General features: G+C 41.7%; 1 protein-coding gene across 1 annotated transcript in view; it reads left to right on the top strand.

Annotated features, from left to right (window-relative positions):
- Positions 1-27754, top strand: part of LOC101648250 (estradiol 17-beta-dehydrogenase 11) — a 47131-nt gene that overhangs the window by 2108 nt on the left and 17269 nt on the right. The window contains exons 2-5 of the mRNA XM_004703418.2: positions 14056-14163; positions 18496-18627; positions 20013-20119; positions 27244-27381. Of these exons, the coding sequence (XP_004703475.1) occupies positions 14056-14163; positions 18496-18627; positions 20013-20119; positions 27244-27381 (485 nt within the window). The remainder of the gene's footprint in view (positions 1-14055; positions 14164-18495; positions 18628-20012; positions 20120-27243; positions 27382-27754) is intronic.

A 27754-nucleotide genomic window follows, 5' to 3' on the forward strand; every position in this document is an offset into this window, starting at 1 on the left:
GGTAGGGATAGGGATGGTGGAAATGAGCTGATACCAAGGGCTCAAGTAGAAAGAAAATGTTTTCAAAATGATGATGGCAATGAATGTACAAATGTGCTTGACACAATGAATGGATGTATGATTGTGATAAGAGTTGTATGAGCCCCCTATAAAATGATTAAAAAATAAAAAAGATTATGTCCCACAGAAAGCACTATTAGCCTGCTATCGTACCTGCCAAGAATAATTATTATTTTAAAAATCATCTTTTAGTAAGATTAATAAAAGGAAATGAACAAAGGATCTCCATTGTAATTTTTTACCAAGAATAGGTGTAGGTTTAGGGAAGAAGGGGCCAGGGGTTCTTACCATGACAGCCTGAAGCACCCCCCTATTAAAAACTAGCTGACATGCAGTGTTGTCACTAATTTTCAATTCAGAGGGTGTTATTAGATGAGAGCCAATGGGTGACTGAGATGGCAGTCAACGAATAATCAGTATCTGTCATGTAGGTGTGAGGCACAAATTCGCAAACAGGATAGATGGAGTCCCTGCCCTCTGCCTAATAGGGAAGACAGAAGCTAAATAAGTACGCATGCAGCAAATGATACAGGGGTGGAGCAGGGTGGCCCAACCTTAGTGCAGGATCAAGGTAATGGGGTGAGGGCATGGTAACAGTGGTTAGGTAACTGGCTCTCTATTTCAACATTAGGCAACTCAACTTCCAGAGCTTCAGCTTTCCTTTCTGCAAAGTGAATAAATCAAGAGTACCTTTCTAATGTAGTTCACTGATCTAGCCAACCTTAAAGTATTCCCAGTGGTAAAAAAAAGAGTCTTGGGCCTTCAGACTTTTTACTAGTAATAAAAGAAATGGGATACTTAGCGTGGTTAATTGATAATTAAACATAGATAGAACTTGGGCTTGCCGGTTTTTTATTTTTGTTGTTTGCTTTTCACTCTTTGGGAGGCTGTATCAGGAAAAGGACACCGTGCTTGGTAAAGTAGGGATTAACCAGATGAATGGATTCGGCACAGTAGCTCCACGGGCTCAAAGGCCGTAATTGTGAGGATGGTGAAGAACCCAGTGGTTGCTATGAGTCAGAACTATCCGAACAGCAACCGTAGCAGCTATTTCACAGAGCCGGGAGGCTTACACACGAATGCACCTAAGTATTAGTACATTGTCCGGCACAGGGTAGGCACAAATAAGAGTGTGTGAGTCATTATTCTGTTTGAGTTCAAATGTAAAGAGTTTGGTAGATGGTTGTCTCCAAATACCCAGTGCTAGTTTGTACACATTTTTCTCTAATCTGGATTGGATGCATTTAACCAACAGATAATTCAGGGTATCTTATCTGACAGATACTCTTCGGAGAGAAAATTGAGGATGCAGCAGTGAGCCAAAACCAACAAAAAGTCAACCCTGCCACCAGCCCTGGGAGCTGGGGATGCGAAGCAAACTTTGCTGAATAGTATTACATTATAAGGAAAGATTAGAACATAACAGGAGCGAGGGACTTGCTTCGGCATTGTAGAGGAGGTGTTGGTCTTGTACAAATTGACTGGGAACGCCTCACTTGGATCCTTGAGCCCAAGTCAGAAGAAGGTAAGGGAGGACTTTATGAGCTCTGCTGATATCTCTGTGGAGAGAGCGGGGCACCCTCAACGCTGGGACAAGCCCTGGCACGGAGTGAAGGAAGGGAAAGAAAGAAGTATAATGACTCCCAGGAAAGCTCTCACCTGTGTAAGTCGGAAACCTGTCAGAGAAGGGAAATGAAACTATTTTCCACTAATAGATAGCAAGGTAGTAAGATTGCACCCTGTGAAAGGTGGAAAAGTTTTTATGAGACCTGGATCAACAAGCAGACCCATTGAATTTTGGCTCTCGCAGGTTCCACTGTTTAAGAATGGTCTAGATCCGTCCTGTCCAATACACTAGGAGATTGTAGCCATTAGCATATGGTGCATTTTATATTGATTGCATGTTGAGATGACACTTTTAGAGGTATATTGTATTAAATAAAATGCTATTAAATCTTTAAAAGGAATTCTTATTTGAGCTCTTCATTTTATTATTATTATTACTATTTTTAAAAAGATCATTTTATTAGGGGCTCTTAAGCTCTTACAACAACCCATACATCCGTTGTATCAAGCATATTTGTACATATGTTGCCACCATCATTTTCTAAACATTTATTTTCTATTTGAGCCCTTTGTATCAAAAAGCTCCTCTTTTTTCCCTCTCCCCCTCCCATCCTCGTAACCCCTTGATAAATTATAAATTACTATTTATTATTTTCCTATCTTACACCAACTGCTACCTCCCTTCATCCACGATTCTGCTATTGAAATTTTTAATGTAGCTGCTGGAGAAAGGAAAAATTAATGCACAGCTCACATTCTCTGAGAGAGGTCATTGATCTTAGGGGCCGGGAGCTCCACATCAGAGAGGCTCCTTTTAAGTTTAGGCTTTTAACAAGAAGCCCGTGGAAAGATTCAAGCAAATTTCTATTAAAGAGACTCATCTGGAAGTGGTGTGGGTGAGAGGTGGGGGATCGGAGGACAGAAATGGTTAGGAGACTGATGTCATAACTCAGGAGGGATGATGGTGGTGTGGCTGACCGTGATGGTAGTTGTAGCAGAGGTGAGAAGTAGTCAGAAAATGAAGGACACATATCAGGTGAAGTTTAATTAGCTTATGAGTTGGAATTGGCTCAATGGCACACAACAATAAATTTAATTTAAATCATCTATCTTTTCTTTTGAGATAGCCTTCCAGTCATATATATCCTGTAGGCAGGATATATTTTTTTTTTAATGAAATTGTTCTTGTTTGTAATTCATGTTAGCTGCTTTGGTAGTCTTTAATGTCCTTATTTGGCAAAATAAAAGGCTGGTAATATCAGCTCAGTGTACACACCTTACTATAATTTTCTTGAATGTTTACAGATTTTAAATTCCAAAGTCTGAGAGCCACTGATCCAGGAGGCACTGAGAGGGATTAATGGAGGGGGTGGAGCGGGGTTGGGCAGTTCAAGGAGGTGAAACCAGAGATGTAATAAACACTTGGTCTGGTGAGTATGTGGTGGAAAAGTAATAAAGTGGAATAGAGTTTAAGAATATCTTGGGATCGATCTGGAATGATAGGGAGGGGTCAGAGCAAAGTTTCTTTCACCTAATGTACAAAGACAAATGGTCTCCAGAGACTATTTCTCAGATTAGCCCAATTTGTGAGAGAAGATGGCACGTGGAGAAAAAATCAGAACATGCGTCAATCTCAGGAGGTCCAGAACTGACATTTTTCAAACCTATCATTAAGTCTACAAAGAAGGAGCATGAATTGATGAGGAAATTAGTGGTGACTTTGTTTGCTTTGTTGTTGGACTAAACTTGAAGAAGTACCATGGGCTCGTCATTCTGTTTCTGGAGGTAATCTATGTGGGACTCCCTAACTCGTGCTGAGCCTACCCAGGCCTCTTCGTTAATGAAGACAAGCCTATAGTAGTAAGTGCTGAGAACAGATTATAGCAATGTGTGTGAGCGATTATGAAAAGGTGAATGTGTAAGTGAAAAAAAACAAGTCAGAGGAATCAGAAAAGCATAAAAATTTCTAGTACTCTTGTACTAGCATCTGTGTAGAAACTTTAGTTGTGGGATAATATGATTTAAAAAAAGGTTAAGTCAAGACAAAGGAAGAACCCAGGATGAGGATCTGAAAACCGAATCAAAGAAGTTAAGGTAAATAACCCAACAGGTTATCAAGGGACCGTCTAAGGCAGTAGTTCTCAACCTCGGGGTCGAATGACCCTTACACAGGGGTCACCTAAGACCATTGGAAAGCCCGTATTTCCGATGGTCTTGGGAATCGAGTCACGGCTCCTCTATCCGTCTCCAGGCAGGTCCGCCCACATGCAGATACCGCCACATAGGAGAACCCGGTGTGAAGACCATGCTACATCACCCTTCAAGACAAGATTTAATCTCTTTGTCAGATCCAGACAATAAAACCAGGTGATAACAGTCTAATTTTTCTGACTGGTAGTGTCTGAAGAAGGGCTGACGTGAAGCAGGGCTTTTATGCTGATTGGCTTACAGTACATATGTAGACTTCTTAGATTGGTGATAAGAAGCCTTCCTGGTGAGGTGGGCAGTCTGCAGTTCGAACTTACCAGCTTACCTGTGGGTGGAAGAAAGGTGAGGCTTTCTATTCCCCTAAAGATCTGCAGAATTGGAAACCCACAGGGAGAGTTCTGGTCCACCCTGTGGAGTCGCCAGGAGTGGGAGTCGACTTGATGCCGAGGAGGAGGGGGGGGAGGGGGGAGGGGTCGGTGGGGGAGGAGGAGGAGGGTGGTGGTTACATGGGACAATGGCAGAGTACCTGACCTCGTTACTTCCTAAGATGGAGCCCAAGAGAAAGACTGTGATGAGTTGTTCAGACTGACTCACTGCCAAATCTGTATCCAACAGAAGGAAAACACTGCCCAATCTTCACAATCGTTAGCTTTTAATCCACTGCTATGCTTCAGCCCATCGTTGTAGCCACTGTGTCAGTTAATCCCACCACTGGCGGGGGGTGGTCTTCCTCTTTTTCTGATGGCCGTCCTTCTCCTTTACCAAACATGATGCTGTTTCCAGTGCCTCGTCCCTTTTGATCACGTGTCCAAAGAACAGGAGACAAAGTGTAGCCATCGTTGCTTCTAAGGCTGCACTTTGTCCAAGGCAGATTCATACATACTTTGGTAGTCTGTGGTATATAATTAATTTATATGATCGTAAATGTTACTCTATAACTTAATCAGTGGCTGCTCATTCTTTTGGAAGGGCTTTTTAGAATTTTTACTTTTCTTATTGAGAGTATACACAGTCAAACCAAGTACTCTTAACTCACTGCCATCAAGGCAATGCCAACCCATAGCAACCCTGTAGAATGGAGTGGGACTGTGCCTGTGGGTTTCCGATACTGTAACTCTTTACAAGAGTAGAAAGCCTCGTCTTTGTCCCACTGAGTAGCTGATGGTTTTGCGCCGCTGACCTTGCATTTAGCAGCCCATTGTGCAACCACTACACTGCCAGGGCTGCTTTATACACAAAGAATTTACCACTGTAAGTTTCCACATGTAAAATGTAGTGATGTTGCTTGCCTTTTTCAAGTTGTATAACCAGTCGGTATCGACTTGATGGGAGTGAGTTTGGTGTTTTGGTTTTGTTTTGGTTTTTAAACAGTTTTACTGGCATTTCTTCCACATGTCATACAATTCAAGAGCTGTACAATCATTACCACATTAGAACATTTTCTTCTTCCTCATACTCATTTGTGTAATTTTTTTTTGCAATTGTGACAAAAATATACACAACAAAATATTCTCCAATTCATTGACTTCTACATGTATAATTCAGTGCCATTGACTATACATTTCATGTTGGGCAGCCATTATTGATCTCCTCTTTCCAAATTATTCCAACCAACCTTAACTCAATGCCCCCAAGCAAAAAAAATCTTCCTCCTGAACCTATGGTAACCATTGGTCAACTTTGGTTTCTTCCTTTCTTCGTAATTTTCTTGATATAAAATTCACATGTCATACACTTCCATAGTTCAGTTGCTTCTAAAAAGAATTGTATATATCTTGAGAGCCTTCTGACCGAACAGGCTCATCTTCTGGCACTGTCTCTGGTCATGTTCCGCTGCTATTTACTATGTTTTCACTGGGCAGAGTGGACAGCCTGTTCCTTTGTTGTAGTCTCTTCTTAGCTTGGAAATGCCACTGCAACCTGCCCTAGGTAATGCTGACTCTGAAGGTAGTTGACATACTTTTGACAGCTTCCAGCATCGCAGCAACACAGAAGCCACCACAGTACTTCACCCTGACAGACAAACAGTGGCTACTATATTATAGATGCTTTAATCAACCCTAAAACCACGGCCATTCAGTCCTGTCCGACTTATAGTACCGTAATAGAGGGTTTTGGGGATTATACTTCCTCATGGGAGTGGACAGTTCCCTCTTCCTTCCAGAAAGCACATGGTCGATTTGAACCTCTAGCCTTAAGGTTAGTAGGCCAATGCCTAATAAACAGTGCCACTTGGGCTCAACACTGATATCCAAACAATGGTGGCAGACAATCCCTACACATTCACACACTCTCATGCACAAGTTCTTTAACTTTTTCTAATCGTTGAAGTTCAAAGGTGCATGGAGAATAGTGGTGGAGGCTTTGCCACCAAGTGGACCTGGGTTTGTATCCCTGTGGCACCTACTTGTTAAATGATACTGTTATGTCTTTGCAATTCGTTTTTCTCACCTGTAAAATGAGGATCCTGTGCCTCATCTGGTTGCCTTGAGGATTAAGGAAAATAACCCTGCGGGAAAGCTAGCCAAGAATGTGTCTGCACAGTCATTATCAATAGTTCTCGTCTTTCCCTTCTCACGGTGACTTCAGGGAGCTTTGCATCTTTTCTTGACTCTGTTCACTTTCTTTGTCCAAGCACAAATGGCAAAAATAATTGTTGGCAAAGCTAATGAATACTCCAGTTATTTAATTGGGCATTAAATTTGGAAGATAGACTCTACCTCAACTGCATTATAGAAGATAAAGCATAGTTGGGATCCAAGGTTACTTGGAAAGTATTTGCCAAGGGAATTAAGTACTGAGAGAGCAAATGACACATGCATTATGTGGGCTGTAGTAACGTATGTGTCAGGTACTACTGACTTTTAATGGAATGAGGATTTCTTGGAGAGGATGTTACTTGGCCTCCTGGTTCATACATTTTCTGAAAGCCAAAAATCTACCCTTCCTGAGCACAGGCAGCTATTGAGCTCCCAATCTCTCTGCCAGACAACTTTAAGAACCAATCATATAAAATGAGTCACTGTGAGCATGACCAATTCCTACCAATCCTTAGGCTTGAATTACAAAACCCAATTACTGTTGGTTAATAATAGAATTACTGTAATATTTTTACTATGGTTTTACCATAATTCGTGAAAGTCCTCATTTTTCTTTCTTTTTTAATCATTTTATCGGGGCTCGTACAACTCTTGATGGCAACAAATGTACAGATGTGCTTGACGCAGGGATGGATGGGTGGATTGTGATAAGAGGTGTTTGGGTTTTTGAAAGGTTCTTGTCTAATCAGTCTTTCCAGTTGCTGTTGTCACTTTGACTCCATATAGATCGTTCTTAAAACAGCATAATGCTCAAGACAGATATTCTTTATGAGTGAGACTCAGCTACTATTTGGTTTTAAGAAGACTTGAGAGGATATCTTTTCAGTTTAAGATTTAGAAATTTTCTCAGAGCAATACTTTTGGTGTTCATCCAGCCTCTGTGAATCCAGAATATCTGGATCCCACTAGACATGTAAATGCTGTTCTGCATTTTCCCTCTTTTGATCAAGAGTCGTCTGTAAAATCTTTGATCCAAAATATAAGAATAGAAGCCAAGCATCATCCAGTTCTTCTGATCCCATGACAAATGATGCAGTTGTTCACGGAAGCAACTATTCGCACATTCCATATCCTCCTTTCATTCCCGGCTCTCCCACCTCTGTTGTTCCAGGTGAAAAGAGGCCAATTAGTTTGTCTAGGATAGCAGCTTACAGATTTCTAAGACCCTTTGTTGCGGATTCAAAAAGATGACAGCCACTATAATGTCTTGATAGTTTAGAAGAGTCTTTATTTGGCTATAACCGGACTGCTAGAACCTAAGTTTTCACCTTCCTAGGGGGTGTGAGCCAAGTCACCGTTGTTTGTTCCTTGGGGGCATAATCTTGCTGAAAACAAGGAGGACTTGAAGCACTTGCTGATGAAGATCAGGGATTGCAGCCTTCAGGATTACAACTCCATGGAAAGAAGACCAAACCCCTGACAATGGCTAATATCATGATAAATGAAGAAAAAATTTGAAGTCATCAAGGATTTCGCCTTGATCCACCATCAGTGCTCAAGGAAGCAGCAGTCAAAAGATTAAAAAGACTCGTTGCATTGGGCAAATCTGCTGCACCAGACCTCCTAAGAGTATTGGAAAGCAAGGGTGTGACTTTGAGAGCTAAAATGTGCCTGACACAGCCATGGTATTTTCAATTGCCTTATATGCATGTGAAAGTTGGACATTGAATAAAGAAGCCTGAAGGAAAATTGATACATTTGAATGTGGTGCTAGAGAAGAATATTGAAAGTACCATGGACTGCCAGAAGGACAAACTGATGTGTCTTGGAAAAAGTACAGCCAGAGTGCTCCTTAGAGGCAAGGATGGGAAGACTTTGTCTTACCTGCTTTGGACATGTTATCAGGAGAGACCAGGCCTTGGAGAAGCACATCAGGTTTGGTAAAGTAGAAGAAGGGCAGCAAAAGAAAGGAAGGCCCTCAAGAAGATGGGTTGACACAGTGGCTGCAGCAGTGGGCTCAAGCATGGAAACAATGGTGAGGATGCGCAGGACCGGGCAGTGTTTCATTCTGCTATGCATCAGGTCGCTCTGGGTTGGAACTGACAAAAATAACAACATGATCCACTGGAAGACAAAGACCATGCCTTCATATAAGACAGCTACCTCAAAGAAAAGCGAAAGAAAATTCTCAGGACCATCCAGGAAGAAGAACCACCAGGGCGGCATGTTGGAAGTCCCTGTCTGAAGTGGTGAAAACAGCAGATACAATGCCATGCCAAGACCAGAGGCCAGGCCAGGGAAACGATGAGACAGGACAGAGGAGCAGCACAAAGAGTCCGAGACTATGCGACAGAGCAGCCAGGCAGACTTCCTGGCCCATGGAGACCAGGGACCAGGGAACCACGTTGCTGAGCGACTGAGGGCAGGGGAGAGGTGCAGCTGCTGACTAATGACTGTATCCTTACTCTTTACTGTTCCTGACCTGGGGTAACCTGTTCGTTTTCCTAATCAATCCTCGCAATTGTAAGTATTGTCTGTGAGTTCTGCATGACCATTGGAATGGATTGTGGAGTGTAGCGGAGAAGTCAAGTGCCATGGATGGAGCAGTTGGTGTCAGGAGAGGGAGAAAGAAGGTTGGAGGGTGAAGGCATGTCTGACCTCTGCCTTGTGGCTCTCAACCTTGAACTGGCTATGGATTCTTTTCCCTTGTGTAGCCAGATAAGACCTTTATCCCTTTACTGAGAGATTATGCAATGTTTTTCCTTTTGGAATTGACTTATTCCACTCCACATAATGTCCTCCAGCTTCAGCCATATTGTAGTATATGTCAAGCCTCTATGTCTCCTATTCATGGGGTACTGTTCCATTGTATGTGTGTACCACATCTTGTTAATCTGTTATCTGTTGATTGGCATTTAGGTGGTTTCCACCATTTCTCTATTGCGAATAGTGCTGCAATGAATATTGGTATATGAGGAAATTGCTGAGTCTCTGTTTCTGAGTCAAGCTGTGTGGTTGTACACCTAGCAGTGGACTTGTTGGGTCATATGATAGTTCTGTTTTTAGTTTTATGAGGAACACCCACGCTGTTTTCCACAACAGTTGCACCATTTTGCATTCCCACTCACGGTAGAGAAGGCTTCCACATTCCTCACCAGTATGTGTTATTTTCTCTTTGTCAGTTAAAACCCGCTGCCATTGATTCGGACCAATGGTGGTATTCAAATAATTTAACAGCTGGTTTGCTGCCCTAATGATGGTTTTATGTATTAAAAAAAAGATATACTAAAAGGTAGTTTATTATTTCATGCAGTTAATACTTAAATGAAAACAATAAAAGAGGCACAAAAAACTATATTATAAGAGCTTTAGGTCCTCATTTTTCTAATGTCGGGGGTTTAAATGGAGAGAAAATGTTTTGAGAAACGATGTACAAATGCGCTTTACACAATTGATGTGTGTATGGATTGGGATAACAGTTGTATGAGCCCCTAATAAAATGTTAAAAAGAAAAAAAAAGAGCTTTAAAATATTAATGAAAAAATATTAAATAATACCAGATAAAAACAATAAAACAGTTATTTAAGATTTTCCATATTGCTTCTTGATTGGCGTCCTCACTTGCAACATTTTTTGCTTTTATCTGAGGATTATCGGCTTTATTTGTGATTTGTCTTTAACCATCTTTTCACTGGAGGATTAGGATCCTATTCCTTTAGAGCAGTGATTCTCAACCTTCCTAATACTGCAGTCCTTTAATACAGTTACTCATGTTGTGGTGACCCCCAACCATAAAATTATTTTTGTTGATATTTCATAACTGTAATTTTGCTACTGTTATGAATCGAGAGACCCCTGTGAAAGGGTCATTTGACCCCCAAAGGGGTCAGGACCCACGGTTAATAACCACTGTTTTAGAGGTAGGCCAATTAGACAATAGTTATTTGGTTGGACATATTACAAACAAGCGACTTCTCTTCTCTGAACATATGCTCATCTTTGAAAAACCCCTTTCTGCTTCTGCTGAATTTACAGCAGTTGTTCTGACAATATTTTCCGCTCTTTGAATACATTCAGGAATTGCAAACTTCACTCGTAATGTCTTTGTTTTTGTTATTGTGTGTATCTATACATATATACATATAATAGGAAGACATACAAATTATATATGGTTAGTGTGAGTATATATGTGTGTGTGTGTGTGTGTGTGTGTAGTATATGTGTAAAATATATATATTTCAATGTCTTCAGTTTGACCGCAGGTCTCACCATTCCCAGATGCCAAAGCCTCATCTTTCTCCCTCAGAGTAACTGTTGGGTTCAAACTGCTGAACTTATGATTAGCAACCCAACTCAAAACCACCAGGGCTCCTTTCCCAAATGCCTTATAGAGGCTAAAATCCATACTTTTATATTACCTGTAGATCTGTATACATATGAATTTCATCCTTATATTTTGTGCAAAAACACATATATTGGCCCACAATTTTGTCTGTCTTGTTATTAAATTAAAAACTCTTTGCAAATATGCCATATCTCCTTATCCTCTGTATATCCCAACATCTGAAATGGTACTGGTGGCATAAATATAATCATGTACATTACATATGTAAATAGATTAATATATAAGGATAAGGGTATTGGTCTATATATATATATTTATATGTTAAATTTTAGCAGATGGGCTTTGGTCCTCTTCTTAACACAAGGACACTTTATTCTTATAACCTGGCAATGTGTGATACTCACTTCTCTGACACATTCACTGAAGACAAAGCAGGTACATAAGCAAATGTGGTGAAGAAAGCTGATGGTGCCGGCTATTAAAAGATATAGCACCTGGAGTCTTAAAAGTTTGAAGATAAACAAGCGGCCATCTAGTAGGGAAGCAACAAAGCCCACGTGCTAGAAGCACACCAGCCTGTGTGATCATGAGGTGTCAACGGGATCAGGTTTCAGAAGATAAAACAAAAAACAATTATATCAATGGGAACAAGTGGGGTCAGAGTGGAGACCCAAAGCCCATCTGTAGACAGCTGGACATCCCCTCAGAGCAGGGTTACATGGAAGGGACAATTCAGCCAAAGTGCAGTTTAGCACCTAGGATACACACAACATTCCTCGGGCTCTTTAATGCTTCCTCCTCCTCACTATCATGACCCATTTCTACCTCAAAAATCCTGCTAGACTGGAGTATGTACATTGGTACAGATGAGAGCTTTCAACCCATGGAAGCCAGGACAGGTACCACCACCACCACCCCACCCCCGCTGAAAGAGTAATGGGAATAGCGACTTCATGAGGGAGAGGGAGAGGAGGGGAAAGGATGATGGATGTATAACACACACACACCCCGCCCCAAGGGGGATGAACAACAGAAACATGGGTCGAGGGATACAGTGGATGGTGTAATATATATACATAATTTATCAAGGGTTCATGAGGGTGGGAGGGGGGAAAAGGGGCTGTTAATAAGGGCTCAAGTAGAAAAATAGTGTTTTGAAAATGATGATGGCAGCATATGTACAAGTTTGCTTGTTTGCTTGATATAACTGATTTATGGGTTGTTATAATATCTGTGAGTGTCTCCAATAAAATGATTTAAAATTTTTTGAAGGTTACATTTTCACTCTGTCCTGCATACATGCTAAAGAAACTCTAGGAAGCATAGATTGCTTTTCTGATCACACTTTCCTCCTCAAATATTAAATATTCGCCCATAAAATCTTGCGGGAGTTTAGGACATTCGTTACACAAAACTGAAACAAATGACAGCACGTCAACCTTTGGTTGTTTGACACTCTCTCTCGTTACATGTGTTTGTTTACTGAAGTAATAAATGAGAGTAAAAACGTGATATTTCATCAAAAGGAGAATGAGTTCTATGAAATGATTGAATAAATAAATACCACAAGCATAGTTACATATAGTTTTTTATACTTATGGAATGGAATGAACATTACTACAAGCTCTTAGAATGTGCTGTTGTGTAGATGAATCTTTAAAGAGAGTAAGGAATACAAATTTGTGATTTCTGCATTGGGCCACTGCCCAGCCACCCACCTTAGAAGAACCCGGTTACAAGTGCTATTTTAACCACTGGTCTGCCGAATACCACAAAAAATTAGGGAGCCGTTCTGCCAAGCTGGTGTGAACCAGCTAAATCCCACCACTGACTCATAATGACCTGATAGGACAGAGCAGAACTTCTCCAAGGGAGAAGTCTTTATGGGGCTCTAAATCGTTATGGAAGCAGACAATCTCATCTTTATCCTACAGATCCATTGGTGGGTTTGAACTACTGACCTTGTGTTTAGCAGCCCGATTGATTACCCACTATGTCACCAGGGCTCCTTGGTAGGAGAAAAATGATCTCTTCATTCTTGTTTTGATTTGCGTGTCTCTAGTGGCTAAAGATGTTGAGCATCTCTTTGTCTCTTTGGTGGCCATCTGAATAGCCTCTTCGGTGAAATGTCTATTCAAGTCTTTCATCCATTTATATTGAGTGAATTAAACTTTTTTTCTCAACAGTCTTATTGACACCTAATCCACACACCATATAATTCAATGTTTCAGTCATTCAATCATATCAAGAATAAATGTACAATCATTACCACAATCAATTTTAGAGCCCCACCACCCATTGGTTAAATCGCCCTTAAAATGGGTTGTGTAATCTCAATCAGTTCTAGTACTCCCTCTCCCAGGGTGAATAAAACTTAATGTGATTATATTGTTGTTCGGTTCCAGGGAGTCAAGTTTTTAAAGCCTATCAATCCCATCTAACAGAGTAGAACTGCCTGTCCGCTCAGTTGTAATCTGTAGGAAAGCATACCACCGGGTCTTTCTTCCTTGTACCCACTGTGTGAGTTCAGACCACTAGCCTTTCGGTTAGCAGCAGAGTGTTTAACTGTGGAACCACTCCATAGAATGCCCTTAGTCCGGTCTCTTCCTTGCTCATGAGTTCTGTGATTCAGCAACAAGGACTTAGTAATGGTTCCTTTCCAAGACCATTCTCTCATCTGCCCTTTAGCTTACACTTTGCCTGGCCATTCGACTCGCTCTTAAGAACCAACTTGTGTATTGTGTGCCTCTCTTGAACATTCCCCTGTTTGTCGATAGCTTTTTTTTTTAGACTTAACACAGTATTTTAGGATGAACTATATGAAACTACCGGTATTAATTATTTTGTTACAATAATAAAATTTTACTATGGTCCCAACTAAATTAAACTTAATCCACGCTCCTTTCTCCTAGTCTGGGTATCATTCAGAACGTCTTCCAAGCCCAGAGAGCATGATCTGCACTTTGAAAAGCTGAAGGAATGAATCATTATTTGTTTCACAACCAGTCTAGTCGTGGCCATAAATAGTTTTCCGAGACATGGCATAAAGCTTACTGCTTTTTTAAAGCCTGACATGGAACGTACACAAACAATCATTCACAACAGATTTAAAATGCGAAAAACTAGCACTTTTAAGATTTTCTAAAAACTGTTCTGAATTCAGGATCAAATCAGAGAAGCTACTACTGTGAGCCAAGTGTCTCTAAAGTATGTACCAGTTAATTTCTTGCCCAAATTACGTTTAAAGAATATGCCTAGCCTTGATTAGTTTTAGCTGCCTGATATAAAAGACAAATGTCATTAATTCTATTCTTCCATCCACTTTTTTGCTTCTAGAATGGAATTGAAGAAACGGCTGAAGAATGCAGGAAACTGGGTGCTAGGACACATGCCTTTGTCGTAGACTGCAGTAAGCGAGAAGATATTTATAGTGCAGCCAAGAAGGTAAGATTTATTTTTGGTTAGAATCATGCCATGCTAGCTGGGAGGAGTTTTAGAGCTGACCTAGGCCTTTCAGTTAGCAGAGAGGTAACTGAGAAGCTTGGTCATTTGCCCCAGGCCAAGGTCACTCAGCCAGCTATTGGGAATCCAGAATTAGAAAAAGGTTTTGTTTTGGAATCTCTCAGGGAACTTGTTTAAAAATATATATTCTTGGGTACACTCCCAGATATTTTCATCTGGGAAGTCTTAGTGGGGCTCAGGAATCTGTATCTTTTTCACTTGAGCACCTCCAACTAGCCTGTCTGGTCCCGATGCAAGTAGTTGTGGGAGGGATGCTTGGCGGTGGTGTGGGGAGGGGAGTACTAACAAGTTATTTCATGTAAGCAATGCATATTGGGAAAAAGCTGTTTCTAATAGTTGGGTTAGAAAGTCTGGGTTCTTCATAGGGTTTTAGAGTAGACAGATACATTTCTATAAAGCATTGTTTGCCTCTTCTCTACACAATGGAGAGGTGCTGTATACCATAGGGCATTTCTCTGAGTTCATATTTACAGGTACAGGTTACATATACATCGTAATGGTAAAGAAAATCATTGGAATTACCTAGCAGGTTTGTTTGTTTTTAAATCATTTTATTGGGGGCTCATACAGCTCTTATCACAATCCATACATACATCCATTGTGTCAAGCACATTTGTACATTTGTTGCCCTCATCATTCTCAAAACATTTTCTTTCTACTTGAGTCCTTGGTATCGGCTCCTTTTTTTTTTCTTTCACTCCCCACCTTCTCTCCCTCCCTCATGAACCCTTGTTAATTTATAAGTTTTTTCATGTCTTACATTGGCCGATGTCTCCCTTCACCCACTTTTCTGTTATCCATTCCCCTGGGAGGGGGTTATATGTAGATCATTGTGATTGGTTCCCTCTTTCTCCTCCCAACTTCCCCTTCTCCTCCTGGTCTCGCTACTCTCATTATTGGTCCTGAGGGGTTTATCTGTCCTGGATTCTGTGTCAAGAGCTCATATCTGTACCAGTGTACATGCTCTGGTCTAGCCAGATTTTTCAGGCAGAACTGGGGTCATGATAGTGGGGGTGGGGAGACATTAAAGAACTAGAAGAATGTTGTATGTGTCGACGATGCTATATTGTACCTTGGCTGGCTTGTCCCTTCCTTGTGACCATTCTGTGAGGGGATGTCCAATTGTGTACAGATGGGCTTTGGATCTCCATTCTGCCCCACTTGTTCGCATTGATATAAGTATTTGTTTTGGGTCTTCTGGTACCTGATACCTCAGCCTGTCGACACCTCATGATCACACAGGCTGGTGTGCTTCCCATTTGGGCTTTCTTGCTTCCCAGCTAGATGGCCACTTGTTTATATTCAAGCCTTTAAGACCCCAGATGCTATATTTTTTAATAGCTAGACACTGTGATGGCCAAGAAAACAGCATGAGGCTGTGAAATTTTGTCTCCTGCTTGGGAAAAATGCTGCAGAAACTGTTGTGATGTTGAACACAGCTTACAAGGATAGTGCTGTAGGAAAAACTCAAGTGTATGAGTGGTTTTCAAAAAGGTGAAATGTCAATTGATGACTAACCTCATTCTGGATGTCCATCAACTTCCTGAACAGATGAAAACGTCGACTGACGGTGGACCATTTTCTGGACTCTCTTGGAGCTCAGTTCAGTGAATTTTAACAGAAGATTTGGGAATGAGAAGGGTCACTGTGAAATTTGTGCCTCAGGTGCTGACTGACCATCGTTTCCCCCCTAACCTTCCTTTATTGTATATTGCCTTTTCCTTCACCTAAGTTAACATTTTTCTACCCTTTAAGCCGTTGACTTCCCCTCACTTCCATAACCATCAAAAACTGTGTCTGTTAGTGTGCATACCTTTTTTCTTTACTTTTTATAGCAGTGGTCTCATGCAATATTTTCCCTTTGAGGATTGCCTAATTTCACTAGGCAATACTTTCATCCAGGTTCATCCATGTTATGAGGCATTTTGCAGATTCACCACTATTGGTTAACATCACCTAGCACACCATTGTGCATCGGTACCAAAATGTACTTATCTCTTCTCCCATGGATGGGCATTTCCTTTTTGCTATTGGGAATGGTGCTGCTTGGGGTATACGCATGACTCTATCTGTCCATGTTGCAGCTTTCATTTCTCTAGGATCTATTCCAGGTACAGGGATTGCTGGGTCATGTTGTATTTCTATTCCCAATATTTTGAGGAAGCCCGCCACCTTTCTTTCTTGACTCTTCTTTTTTGCTGGGCCTGAGATCTCCCTTCCTGCCTCTGAGATGGCTCATTCTACCCAGTGGGATGGCAAAACTGACCAGTCCCCTCTAAAGAGTCATTCTACACCTTATTTGCATGCTACCACCCAGTCATTTAGTGAGAATTACAAAGACTATGTATAGAGGAGCCAGACCAAGTCATTTTATCTCACCACAGTGGACATACTATGCTATTTCATAGAGTTTGGGGAATCTGTGTTTCCTAGAGTTTGGGGAATCTGTCCAATATTATAAAAAGTGTCAAGATCTAAGTGCTTTCTATTTGAAGATACTTCTACTAATCACATTAGCATTCTAAAGATATGAAAGTAGGTTTTTTTAAATGGTTTTGCCTGCTATTCTTACCTTTTGAGTCCAGATCATCTGTGTATCTCAGCGTATGCTCTCTGTGCAGTTGGAAGCTGGCCTTGTCCTTTTGGATGCATTTTCTCAGATGAAATTCCCATCCTTACAGTAGCAGGCAACCTCATATTTCTCCCAGGGAGTGACTGGTGGGTTTGAACCAACAACCTTACTACCTTCAGTCTACTGTGCCATCAGGGATCCTGGTGTTACTTATAGACCTATATAAATGGACATGTAATAAATATAGAAAATAATAGTACTATATTACATGTGCTAGAGACAATGCCAGCCCACCACAATTCACAATGTAAAAAAAAAGTGATATTGTTTCATTTGTGCCCACCACAACTCACAGGGTGCAGTATTATTAGGTCTGTTATCCGGAGGAGGAACTGAAGTTTTGAGAGATTAAGCAGCCTGTTCAAGGCCTAACAGTGAGGGGCAGAGCCAGGACTAACTCAAGGTTGCCCACAGGGCCTGTGTTCTTCCCCACACGATGGAGCATTAGAACTGAGTGCATAGAAATGGAGCAATAGGGTAGCATGGAGTGACCATGAAAATACAGGAATAGAAATAAATAAGTAGGTGTAGTCAGCTTAAGGGTGTAATCAAATTTACATAATTCCCCACACCAGAAAACAAAAACAAAACCTGTAAAAACAAAAGACCCAAACCTGTTGCTACCAAGTTAATACTGAAATGGCAACCTCAAAGGACAGAGGAGAATAGCTGCACAGGGTTTGCAAGGCTATCGTTCTGAAGTCAACAGATTGCACAGCTTTCTCCCAAGGAATGGTTGGTGAGTTCCAACCGCTGATCTTTTTCAGTTAGCAATTACTTCTTAATTTGTTACCTCCCCCCTTACCTTTTGAAGTAGTAATAAAAATAAATGCTGCTTATCACAGATAGCAAACTCCTGTGTCTGTTAACCAAATGTCTCTTGGGCTGTAATCAATAGAGAGAGCAAAGTCAAAAGACCAAATTGCAACAGCACAGTACTTCTTAGTAGTCTTACAGGCTGAGTTGTTTTGCAAATAAGTGTAAGCTAATGTACAGAGGGCTCTTATCTTGCAAATCAAGCAGGTTCAAGAGGGAAAGATTTGCAAGGAGAAAATTTATATGCACAAGAGACAGACAAAAGTTAAGGCAAGAGGGGGTCCCTGCATTAAGACCCTCCAGGGCCCCAAGCTTTATTAGGGGAGGCCTTAAATAATCTCTCAGCAAGCGTGTGACAGATTTGCACACAGAGGGGCAGTTCACTATTGCAAGGTTTACAACGAAGCATGAACATGTCAGCCATGTTATTCACAGATGGGAGGGGGAGGATGAGGCTGGGAACATGACCTAACTGGTAAGAGCACAGGAAGCAGTGTCCACTTATCTCAGGTGGAGAAACAGGTCAGCCACTGCTTCATAAGCTGCCATGGCTCAGACATCCGCATTCTCCCAGAGACCAAGCATCATGGAAGGTGGTGGTCCTGTCCCATGTACCTAAAGGGCGAACAACTTTGCTCCCACATAGAAGCACCTAAATTAAAAATAAATGGTGGGTTTTTTCCCATGTGTGTACATAACATGACACATGTTCTCATCTAGTAGAAAAACCTATATTTCTTTAAGAACCATTGCATGCAAGCCTACTTTGATAATGATGTGCATGTTTTCTGATTTCATGTTTAAAGGTGAAGACAGAAGTTGGAGATGTGAGTATTTTAATAAATAATGCTGGTGTAGTCTTCACAGCAGATATAATGGCTACACAGGACTCCCAGATTGAAAGGACTTTTGAAGTCAATGTACTTGCCCATTTCTGGGTAAGTATGATTTATTTGATAAAACATTCCCATTCGAATAAGATTATGTTTAAAATTGGCCTTTCAGCAGATATAGGAAGTACCAAATCAACACGAACATTCTCTCCAGGGACCAGGGATAACATTATACAAAGTAATCCTTTTGTGCCATCTCCAATCCCATCCATTAGTCCATTTATTCTTCCTCTTTCTGCAAATAAAAATACTGATAATTAATGTCAGCAGTTCTATGTATTTTAGTTCCAAGCTATGTTCTCACACTTCAGTGTGATCCCTTTTGGAGATAAAGAGTTAGGGATATCTGAATTATACTTGATAGTATAAAACAGAGGTGGGGAATGTCCAGTCCATGGGCTGTATAAGACCCAGGAAGTCATCAATGCTAACTAATACCACATGCTCCACCAATGAGAAACAGTTCCATGTAGAGGGGTGAGTTAATGAAATGCTTGATCCCATATAGCAGGCTGAATTTCAAATGGTTCATTTTGTGTGGCCGACAAATGATGTCATAAATATGCAAATGGCGCTTGTCAGAAGAAAAGGTTCCCCATCCCTGCATCAAAGGTTTGCTGTCCTCTTCTGAGTGCTGCACTCTTGTGAGGTTCTGGTCCCAACATTGTAGACTTTCTCTGAACCTCACCATTCAAGATCTTAGAATCTGAACATGCCGAACGGTGCTCAAAAGGCCAATGCCTAAAAGGGTACCTCAGAGTGTTCTTGGATGTGAGTTAGGGTGAACCATCTAACAAAGGGTATTTGGGCTGGTGAAAACACAGTTTTATTTCATGTTGACATTCCAAGTCATTGTCATCTGTGTTTACACCGGTATGACATGCTCCCCTTTCTCTAGGCCACTCTTGAAGTACAAGATGTTTGAATAGGAACCATGTCTGACTTGTTTCTGGAACTCCAGCCCAGACTTGATGCTCAATAAGTTTTGTTTCCAGTGACCACTGGAAGATTGCTGGTCACCTCCGTATTTTGATGGCATGACCACCTAATTGTGGCACAAATCCATATTACCTGACAGTTCTTTGGCTAATTCTAGATTACTAGCTCCATTGAATACATGAAGTGATAGAAGAAATCAAAGATAAGCAGGGAAGGATAGAGGGGCATGAGATATTAGCTAAATTTAAATGAGAGAGATTCTCAGAGCTTTCAAGAGTCATGCCCATATTAGTTGTTCTAACCTGGGCATCCAGTCCAACTGCCTTCTGTTGCCACATTTTGCCCATCAACCTAGGCTTCTCTTTCATACCGTGAACAACATTACCAAAAATATACGTTTGCTTCAAAATATTCCCAGTTGGTCTGTGAACCCAAAATAACAGTTTTCTTTCTTTCTTTTTAATCTTTTGGTTAAAAATATATATTTCTAGACCACAAAGGCATTTCTTCCTGCAATGATGAAGAATAATCATGGTCATATTGTCACGGTGGCTTCTGCAGGCGGACACATTACGGTCCCCTTCTTAATGGCCTACTGGTACGTGAACATGTTTCCTTCATTGGTCCCTATGCTCAGTGTGTGTGTGACTCTTATTCTGTCTACTGAGGACGCCCTCTGCTGGGAGTGATTTGAAGTTGCTGCAATCGGCAGGGAAATTGCACAGTCGCAGTCTCCTCATTTGAGGGCTGTTCTTCAGTCGATGCATTTTAATAATTTGCAAGGATATGGACCAAATGATTTACTCTTAGATTTAGAAAGACAAATGTTTTGTTTTGTTTCTATTTTGTTCTTTTTATTCATCTATAGTTTATTTTGTCCCCTTTGAACATACATTTGTTTACTAATTAAAAGGTTAAAAATCAATAGGGACTCGGGCTGACTTTTCAAACAAAGATGAACTTATTGGTAAAGTAGTCACAGAACAGACTTGTGCATTGCCTCTTGGAGTGGTCCAGTGAAAGTTATGAGACTAGCCTTGAGCTATCAAAAGCTAATACAACCAGGTATTTTCCGTTCCTTTGATCGAAGATAATTGCCAGTACTACAGGCACAAGACTCTCCATGCCCTTTATCTTATCTCTTATCTCATCAGACATTGAGGGAAATCTAGAGCATAAGAGAATCCCACTGGGCTTTTGGAGTCTGACTCATGGCAGCCCAGTGCTGTAGAGTAGACTGCTCTCCCCCCACAGGGTTCCTGAGGCTGCACTTTTTAGTAGCAGATCACCAACTCTGCTCCCAAGTGCAACTAACTAGCACTGAGGTTAGTAGTCAAGGGCTTAATTGTTTGTACCACCCAGGGACTCAAGCTTAAGATGGGTAGCTTTTTCTAATTTAACATCATTGATGAATCTGCCAATTTTTTATCTTTCATCATTTTTATGACTGCACAGTATGGACTCTTTGACTACACGACTGTTTATTTCTGAAGAGTTGGGCTCCAGGATAGGGGTTATTTGGAAAGTGGGCTCCCTTGCAGGATGACCTTAGACAAGGACTAAGGTTACTCAAGGACTCTCTGTTTGCTTCCTCGTGTGTTAAATAGAATGACAGCAACGTTGATTGCATCAGGATGTCACAGGTTTATTATTATAATGATGCAATACATTTGCACTGGCTCTGGCCTCCTGCAAATGTTGACTAACAGAAGGGCATGACTCTCGGTCATAGTTGATTAGGGCTGTTGTCACAGAAACACCACAAGTAAGGGGCTTTCACAGACAGAAGTTTATATTCTCACAGTTTAGAAAGGTAGGAGTCTGCATTCAGCACGCCGGTTCTACGGGAAGTGTTGCCTCTCTGTCAGTTCTGAGGGGAATCCTTGGCTCTCCAGTTTGTTCCAAGTTTCTTGGAGATCTCCATGTGAGGTGGCATCATTCTTGCCTCATCACTGCTTCTCTAGCTGTTCAATCTCTTTTATATCTCAAAAGAGATGGACTCAGATACACCCTACACTAATCCTGTCTCATTAACTTAGCAAATATAACCCATTCCCAAAAAGGATGCTAACCATCAGGTTTATTCACTGCTATCCAGCGGATTCCACCCTATGGGCCGGAGTAGAACTGTCCTCATAAATATTCTAAGGCTGTAAATCTTTGTGGTGTCAGGATTGGAGGAAGGCTTATTATGAAACCTGCGATATGCAGGTGACACGACCTCGCTTGCTGAAAGTGAGGCAGTTGAAGATGGAGAACTGCAGCCTTCAGTATGGATTGCAGTATGGATTACAAAGAAACCCAAAATCTGCATAACTAGACCAATAGGTAACAGCATGATAAATGGAGCAAAGTATAGTTGCCAAGGCTTTCATCTTGCTTGGATCCACAATGAGTGCTCATGGAAGCAGCAGTCAAGAAATAAAATGATGCATTGCTCTGGTAAATCTGCTGCACAAGACCCATCTAGAGTGCTGAAAGCAAGGATGTTACTTTGAGACTAAGGTGCACCTGACCCAGGCCATAGTGTTTTCCATTGCCTCCTATGCATGTGAAAGTTGGACACTGAATAAAGAAGACCTAAGAAGAATTAATGCATTTGAATTGCGGTACTGAAGAAGAATATTGGAATTACCATGGACTACCAAAAGAACAAACCAATCAAAGTACAGCCAGAATGATCCTTAGAGGCAAGGATGGCAAGTACTTTGGACATGTTGTCAGGAGAGACCAGTCCCTGGAGAAGGACATCATGCTTGATCAAATAGAGGGGCAGCGAAAGAAAGGAAGCCCCTTAAAGAGATGGATCGACACCGTTGCTGCAACAATGGGCTCAGCAATGGAACTATTGTGAGGACGGCGCAGGACTGTGCGGCCGCCTCCTTCAAGTGTGTCTATATTATATAGTCATGTAATTATTCCATAGTCAAACGCTGTTATAGATTATGTGATATAAAAATAATAAATCCTACTGAGTTTCCTGGTTGTGTAAGGGCAGCTAGTGGGGATGGCAGGAGAAGGGGGAGGAAGAAGAAGAGATGGAAGAGGAAGGCGGCCTCTGCTAATCTGTATGAGAGGTGAATATTCATCCATCCCAAACACAGTCTTCACACTGGTATTTATACAAGGGCATCCCTGGGCTTACACTTTGCTGTTAGCCCAAAGCTTCGAGGCTTGAGGCCACCAGAGGGAACTCAGAAGAAAGTCCTGGTGATCTGCCACCCAAAAAATCACCCTACAGAGCACAGTTCCATTCCGAGGTGGACCAGGTGTGTTAAGCCAGGTTGACTAGAGAGATAAATCCAGAGACACTCAAATATATATTAGAAGAGCTCTATATCATAGAGTAATTGTATATCAAGAAAACATCCCAACCCAATCCAGATCACATCCATACGTCCAATATTAGCCTAAAAGTCCAATATTACTCCATAGATCCCTCTTCAGACACACAGCCACATGCAATAATGCCAAATGCAGGAAGGTCACAGGCCAGTGGGTAAAAAGTCTTGTGGATCCAATGCCGGCGTAAGCATCTCAGCACTGGTGTGGGTCTCCATGTGGCTCCTCCAACTCCTTGAGTGTGACTCCTCACCAGGAAGTTGAAGCAGGGTGAGAGTGTGGCCCGCCTCCGGGGAGAAAGAGGAAGTTCCCAGAATCCTCACGAGAAGGCCACACCCACAAGGAGGCATCCCCAGGCTGTGATCTGCTTGACAGACTAGACTCCACCCCTTCCTTATTTATCAAGTTGACATGGAATTACGTAACAATCACACCAGGGTGCCATGAGTCAGGAATAACACTTGCAAGTGGCTTTAATAATACAAAAAAAGGTAAGTGAGTGTCTCAGGCTGGGTTCTCGAGAGAAGCAAAACCGGTGGCGCTTTACATAAGCAGATTGCCAGGCCTTTCTTCCAAGTGCCCCTGGGTGAACTCAAGCCCCAGCTTCCTGCCTTGAGTATGTTAGCTGTTTAAACCACCCAGTAATTCCTAGTTACGATAATTTTTCATTATTAAATCTGTATCTGAGTTTCCCAATATTAGAGAAAATAGTAGGGATGGGAGGAGAAGATCAAAACGAAAACAATTGAGTCAATGCCAACTCATAGCAACCTTATAGGACAAGAGAGAACTGGACCTGTGAGTTTCCTAGGCAGTAACTCTTTACAGCAGTGGTTCTCAACCTTACTAAGGCCGCGACCCTTTCTTACAGTTCCTCATGTTGTGGTGACCCCCAACCATAAAAATTTTTTCATTGTTATACTTCATAACTGTAATTTTGCTACTGTTATGAATCAGGTGACCCCTGTGAAAGGATCGTTCGACACCCAAAAGGGTCATACGCAACCCACAGGTTGAGAACCACTGCTTTACAGGCATAAAAAGCCCCATCTTTCACCTGAGGGGCAGCTGATGGTTTCAAACTGCAGACCTTTCAGAGCACACGTGTAAAAGCAGTCAAGTTCCAAATTGTACAGCAATCAGGGTCCAACTTAGTAGATCAGATGCCAGGCTGGCTGCTGTCTTGACTTGTGCAGCTGCAGAGGCTGATGAATCGAAGGCTGGCAGGTCAGATGGCAGGCAGCTGATGATAGAGAGAAATGAATCCAAGGTTTGCAGGCTGCTGGCTCAAGTCCAAAGAACTGGAGGCAAGATGATGAGGCTGAAGCAGGATCCAGACCCAGCAAAAGCCAGCCATGTGTGGCACACATCTAAAGACCTGGATCCATTTTGCCACATTGCCTTTAGAAAGATGGCACCAACTTTGGCTAATATCTGTATTGTCCATGTTAGGCCAGGCAAATGCTGTATGTTTTGTTTGTATTTTATAAATCACTCCAGTTGTAAGATATTTTCATCAACCTGCGACAATGGATACCTTTTATTTTCAGTGACTTGTCTACTAATGCCTTTTAGCTATTTACTTATTGGAGGACAGGTATGTTTCACTCGACACCTATTCAGGGAAGATCTGACCACATGTACGTACATAGTTTGAAAGGGAAAGCAGCCCCTTTTGTTTTCACTTCCCCATAATGGTTTAAAGACACCAAAGTCCCCAAAGTCCCCAGAGCTAACAAGAGCAGGGCTCCGGGAAGCACAATGATGCCTGCAGTGCCCCCTCGTCACTCCCAGTGCACTGCTGCACCTGCCACGACTCCTCTACTTCCACTATGGGCACTGGTGCTCTGGACAGGGGTGATGACAGTTTCACTTGACTGTGGCAGCCTGGGCTTCTACCACCAGCCGTGTTCCTCCAAGCACAAAGTTCTAATTTGGCTGCCCGCATAGCCCCTGCCGGGTCAGCCATTCACCCAGCAAAACTGGATTCCTCTATCCTTTGGACACAGCTCTCTGGCTTTGTCCAGTGGGCTCCCATAGGTTTTAATGTAATAAAGTTTATGGGGATTGAACTACAGGTCATACAAGGACTGGCTGTGCATTTTATTATACATCATGTCAAATGGAGAAAAAAATGGAAACAAATAAGAATTTCATTTTACTTGGATCCATGAATGCCGAGGTTAAGAAATCCCATGAGGGAGATCGGTTACAAAAGACTTATTTAAAATGTTAAAGAGCAAAGGTGTCACTTCAGTGATGTAAGGTACTCCTGACTGAAGCCATGCTATTGTCAACTGCTTCAAAGACTGTGAAAGCTGAAACATGGATAAGGAAGAATTGGTGCATTTGCATCATGGTGTTGGTGGAGTCTATGGAATGGCTTGCCAGAAGAATGAACAGAGGACAGCCAGACCGTCCTTAGATGTAAGGAGGACGAAACTTTGTGGCCTGTGCTTGGGACATGTTAGCAGGAGGGATCCGTGCCTGGAGAACATCATTCTGGTAAAGCCGGGAGAAGTGAAAAAGTGGAAGTTCCTCAGTGAGACCGACTGATGGGGTGGCTGCAACCATGGGTTCAAATGTCACCCTTGTGAGGATGGCTCTGGGCAGTGCTTCCTTCATAGGCAGGGTCTCCATGGGTTGAAACTGACTTGCTAGCATCTAACAGCTATAGCTGGAAACCTACAGGGGCACTTCTACCCTGACTGACAGGGTCGCTATGGGTCAGAATTGACTCGGTGGCAGTTTGAGAACAGCTACAGCAGCAGTAGGGACCTAAGAACATGCTACCGCTCATAACACCCAAGCCACAGAAGGGTCGGTCTCACACAATGTACCATGAACATGAAGGTCCCCATTATTCTATGTGTACAAAAGTTGCCACGTACTAACCCTCACCCTTGTCACAAAACTCACTGCTATCCAGTCAATTCCGGCTCATAGCGACTCTGAAGGACAGGGTAGGACTCTGCAGGGTAGGACTGCCCCGGGGCTTCTAAGACTGAAACTCTTTATGAGAGTAGAAAGCCCCATTTCTCAACACCCTTGTCTCAGATGTTGCAAATGCTTTGCCAGTTTGTTTCTTGCATCTTAATTTGACTGGGACCTAATAGAGTTTGGGGTATATCTAATAAGGTTTAAATAATAAAGTTTAGAGTATATATAAGTAATAAAAGTAGGGTGTATAATAAACCCAACTTGGTTCATTGCAAGGGCTAAAATCTGGATTCTACTCATTTGTTTTGTGCCCTTTAGCAAATTACATAATCCCCCCTGGCCCCCAGTTTTCTCCGTAAGAGGATGGGGATAATAATGCATTTTATTTTGTATGGTTGTGATACTAAATGATCACACGGAATACTTGAGGCTACTTTCTGGCATATCGTAACACATTTTTTGATATGAATATTCATATTTGTGTTGTTGGTAGTACATAGAATATTTTCATTCCATATGATTGAATCTAGCAGTTACTTCTTTTAAGCTTTAAATACATAAACCTGAACTTAAAAAAGAGAGAGATTTCCACCACAACTTTCAGTTTTCCAAAACCCAAATTCATTGATTGACAGCTATTTTGCATGATGTGCTGATTTACACGGGCTTCAAAGTATAAAAATCACCCAATCTGGAGAGAGAAAGTTTGTTTAGAATATGATTGCTGACCTCTCTTTCCAAATGAAGGAGCTGCAGTAACGATTGCTCAGAATTTTGATTCATTCATTTAACAAACATGAGGGGGTTTCACAGAGAGTTCGTGGGAAACTGGGGTGCGAGAGAATGGGATTTTCCAGTGACCTCTTTGAAGCCCCCACGTGTTTGTAGAGGTAAGGGTTGTGCTGAACCTCGGGGATTCAATAGCAGCCAAGACATTTGTGGAATTTGTAGAAAAGTTGCTAAGGAAAATTCACACAAAAGTACAGTTGCAAATCGTAGCGAATGCAGCCAGGCATGGAGCTGAGGGAAATAATTTTAGACTGGACTTTTAGAAGGAAGGCTGAGACTGAGAGAAAGAACAAGACTCGTCAAGTGAATCTGTTGTGAACATTTTATAATAAACAGCGATCAGTCTATACTGATGTGAAGTTTTACAGAGATGCCAATGTTAAGAAATCAATAACATATCCATTTCCCAGGATGAACTCTTTTGATAAATGAAGCGGGGTGCATTAGTGCCCCGTGGCCCTGCTTCTCAGACAGTAGCGTGGCTACAAACTTACGCAAGGCTCCTGTGAAATGTAGATTCTGATTTGCTGGGTCTGGGCTGAGGGCCCAGGCTGGGCATCAGATCACATGTAATTAAACTAAAACAGATGTCTCAATTAAATAGATACCTCATTGTTCGTGAGCTAATTAGTGACTTCTCTTTATTTCCAGTTCAAGTAAATTTGCTGCTGTTGGATTTCACAAAAGTCTGACTGAAGAACTAGAAGCCTTAGAACGAACTGGAATCAAAACAACATGTCTCTGCCCGAATTTCATAAACACCGGCTTCATCAAAAATCCAAGTACAAAGTAAGTGAAGATAAAATTGGAGACAAAAGGAGTGGTGGTTGCTATGACTATCAGCCACTCTGTGGTTTTCCCTAAATATTTTAATCCTCCAAGTACCTGATATTCAATGCCTCTGGCACATCTCAATGTCAGGTTCTAGAGTGTGGGAAAGTAAGTTGGCAGAGAGACAGGGAAATGTGAATGGATATGAATATGCGTATGAATGACCGTGGTGAATATGCTAGCTCTTCCTTTTTTCTTCTCTGAGCATTGGTTCTCAGACCTGTGTTTAATATACCTTTCACCAACATCCTTGTAAAGCTTATAGCGTTTCACCCTCTACCCCCAGAAATTCTGACTGAGTGCATGTTGTACTAAGGTGACTTGTGCATTG

Source organism: Echinops telfairi, unplaced genomic scaffold (assembly GCF_000313985.2).
Source record: "Echinops telfairi isolate 266 unplaced genomic scaffold, ASM31398v2 ScPeMD7_7468;HRSCAF=8506_0, whole genome shotgun sequence".
Classification (NCBI taxonomy): domain Eukaryota; kingdom Metazoa; phylum Chordata; class Mammalia; order Afrosoricida; family Tenrecidae; genus Echinops; species Echinops telfairi.